Source organism: Vigna radiata, unplaced genomic scaffold, assembly GCF_000741045.1.
Source record: "Vigna radiata var. radiata cultivar VC1973A unplaced genomic scaffold, Vradiata_ver6 scaffold_212, whole genome shotgun sequence".
Lineage (NCBI taxonomy): Eukaryota > Viridiplantae > Streptophyta > Magnoliopsida > Fabales > Fabaceae > Vigna > Vigna radiata.
The window spans coordinates 463,812-466,713 of NW_014543432.1; the positions used below are offsets into that span (position 1 = coordinate 463,812).

General features: G+C 31.6%; 1 protein-coding gene across 1 annotated transcript; it reads right to left on the minus strand.

Annotated features, from left to right (window-relative positions):
- LOC106754443 lies at nt 1-1,831 on the minus strand. Its single transcript, XM_014636457.2, has 4 exons — nt 1,651-1,831; nt 1,400-1,525; nt 1,017-1,187; nt 1-352 (listed from the first exon to the last, which is right to left on the minus strand). The coding sequence occupies exons 1-4, from the start codon at nt 1,720-1,722 to the stop codon at nt 278-280; spliced, it is 444 nt and encodes a 147-aa protein (XP_014491943.1). The 5' UTR covers nt 1,723-1,831; the 3' UTR covers nt 1-277.
- Nucleotides 1,832-2,902: the final 1,071 nt, after the last annotated feature.

A 2,902-nucleotide genomic window follows, 5' to 3' on the forward strand; every position in this document is an offset into this window, starting at 1 on the left:
TTTCTTGGAAACCCAAAAAAGAATATTATTTTTTTCTTTCGTTCTTCGAAACTCCTTAGAATTCTAATTAAAACACCAATTAACCTGGACGATCCCTGTCCATTTGTTCTTTCCTACAAACGAAGAAGCCACATCACATGTAAGGGTCATTGAGAGATACTTTACATTTTGGCAGAATATAGTATCAAACTTCAACTCTCTCACTAGGATACGTAACTTTTTAATATTTAATACAGAGATTTTTAGAACATTTCTTCTTAGAACAATTTCCATTTGATTAATCCATGTTTTGGATTGCTTGCATCACTGCTTGCTTCACCACTTGTGCATCGATGCTTTCCTTCTCTTCACTCTGCAAAACCAAAACGTTTTTCCAGTGTTACAACCCATCAAAATCAACACTGTAACTCCATGACAAAACATGGATAATGTACCTGTCTATGTATATGCTTCACGAGGAATGGAAAGCCCTCTAATAATTTATTTTTCCATTTTTTTTTATCTTTTTCCATCACATCACTTATCTTATCTAATGCTGCTGTTTCTAATACTTATCCCTGTCTTAAAATTGTATAATTTTTCATATAAAATTTATCTATAATAGTATCGTTATTCTTGCTTTATTGGCTGATACAAGGCCCATGCAACTACACAACACGGTTAAACGAATCTACACATGGGAGCCACACTCATTATTATGTCAGTACTTTGGACTTTGAAGCTAGAATTTTAGGTATGTCGCTCAAACCAAAATTTTACAACTCATGCGTGATTTTTCCCCCTTTTTCTGAACTATTTTATAAGTTTAACAGGTGAATGTGAATAATGCTGTTCTCCCATTACCATACCATGAACTGTAAACTTGGTTCTTCATTCAGAAAGGAACAAAATTCAAAGAAGAATTAACTCCACCGATTCCACAAATCATCATTAATATGATTTAATTAAACTATTCTTATTAAGATAAAAAAAAAAGAATTAAATCATCATTTATATGGTTGTGTTAATTTTCTTACTTCTCCTCCAACAGCTTCAAGCTGGAAAGTGTCTTCACAAGAAACCCTAGCATCAAGCACATCAAGTCCCAGTTCTTCAAACGCGTCCAGAATTGCCCCAAGCATGCCGGGGCAATTCCTTTCTGAAAACACATTAATGAGGAAACCCCTTTCTAGGGTTTCTACGGTGACCTGTCAAATATTTGCAGATATATACAAAAAGTTGATATGTAATTATTGTCTGAGAAAAAAAAAAACCAGAATATAACTCATGTAACTGATGCACTTAAATGATGTAATATCCTTTTAATCCTCTTCAATAAGATTTCTCTGCTATATATATATATATATATATATATATATATATATATTTGTATGTATGTATATATGTAAACAGTAAGTACCATGGGTAATTCGCCATGGGAGATTGATGATTCAGCGGTTCCAAGCTCAGAGTTCAGTCCATCGACTTTTTGCTTCAGCTCCTCTATGTATCTTGTGGCATCCACAATAATTGAGGCTTTGTTAACCTGCAAGATTAAGCAAAAACAAGTAAAAACTAATGAGGTTTTTGATTCAAGGTTTGAAGGTAGCAAGCCAAAGTTAACATGCATCATATATATATTATAATCATTGTGAAGAGCGAATGAATTACAGCACTGGAGTTTGTGACTGATCGAAGTTGTTGCAACTTGCGTTGCATATTTCTACGCCTCCTAGAATCCATGATTCTTCCAACTTTCTTCTGATTGATTTTGGGGTTTGGTTTCTTGATGCCTTTTTCTTTCCCATCTGAGGCTTAGGGGCTGGTTTTTTATTTTTATATATAGGAAGGTTGGTGTAAATAATATTTGTGACCTCTTGTTTGTTTCCCTCACGACTACCTACATATCCCCACAACAAATTATGCTTTTGAAAACTGAATTACGAAATTGGCCTTGCCGTATATAGGATTTTTGTGAAGAAATTAATATATACGAAATGTTACCGGAATAATAATTTATGTACAAAATGCAAATTGGTAGAATATTTGAAGATTGACCACCTAAATACAATGTAGTTTTTCTTTTTTCTTTTTGCTTTTCCACAGATGTTATTGTTATTGATCTTCCTTTATGATACATCCTATTCAAGATTCTAGTCCCAAGGACTTAGACAAGTATATAAAGCCAAAGTATTATGGTGTCACTAATCACAAACAACTAAATGCAAATGTGAGTCCCTCATTCGTAAACTTTCTTATAAGTCACTTTTTTCTCTTCCTTTATAAGGACCGCTTTGTATAGTTGTTTAAACTACCAATGTCTCACATAAGCATGGAGAGAAAAGGAAAAACTCCCCAAACATGCGTTGAAATCAAGAGGCTAGCTAGGTTAATTAATATGACGAAAGTCATAGAGCAAGATATAGAGTTCAGCCTCACATTGTAAGAAATTATTAAGGATGAGTACCTAGTTTACTCACTATTTTGTTCACCCTTTTCACATAAAAATTCATGATTATGTTGATAATATACACATTCATATCCACTTTGGTTTGATTTCACTCTAAGCAACATCGAATTAATTGCTCTCTAGATATTTTTCTTTTATGTTTCTGTCCTTTTTACCAAGAGCTCATTCTCTTAAAGCAACCTATATCTACCACTCCATTTTACAATTTATTCTTCCTAATAATATAAAGACAAATGAATTATTTTTCTTAATATATCAAATATTCTATATTAACTAGAAATATAATCAATTTATTATATACAATTAAGTATAAATCTCATTTTATAAATCAATTTTAAAGAATTGAGTTAAATATAAAATTAATCATTTAATATGGTATAAAAATCATGATAGAACTGATTTTATCAAAATTTACTATTTGTTAAATATATTATTTCATCCAATTAAATCATT

Excerpts from the sequence above, each read along its gene's own strand:
- LOC106754443 (XM_014636457.2), bottom strand. The coding sequence starts at position 1,722 with ATGGATTCTAGGAGGCGTAGAAATATGCAACGCAAGTTGCAACAACTT. Across the intron at positions 1,188-1,399 it reads CCCATGGCGAATTACCCATG|GTCACCGTAGAAACCCTAGA; the intron begins GTACTTACTGTT and ends AATATTTGACAG. Across the intron at positions 353-1,016 it reads TTGAAGCTGTTGGAGGAGAA|AGTGAAGAGAAGGAAAGCAT; the intron begins GTAAGAAAATTA and ends TTGGTTTTGCAG.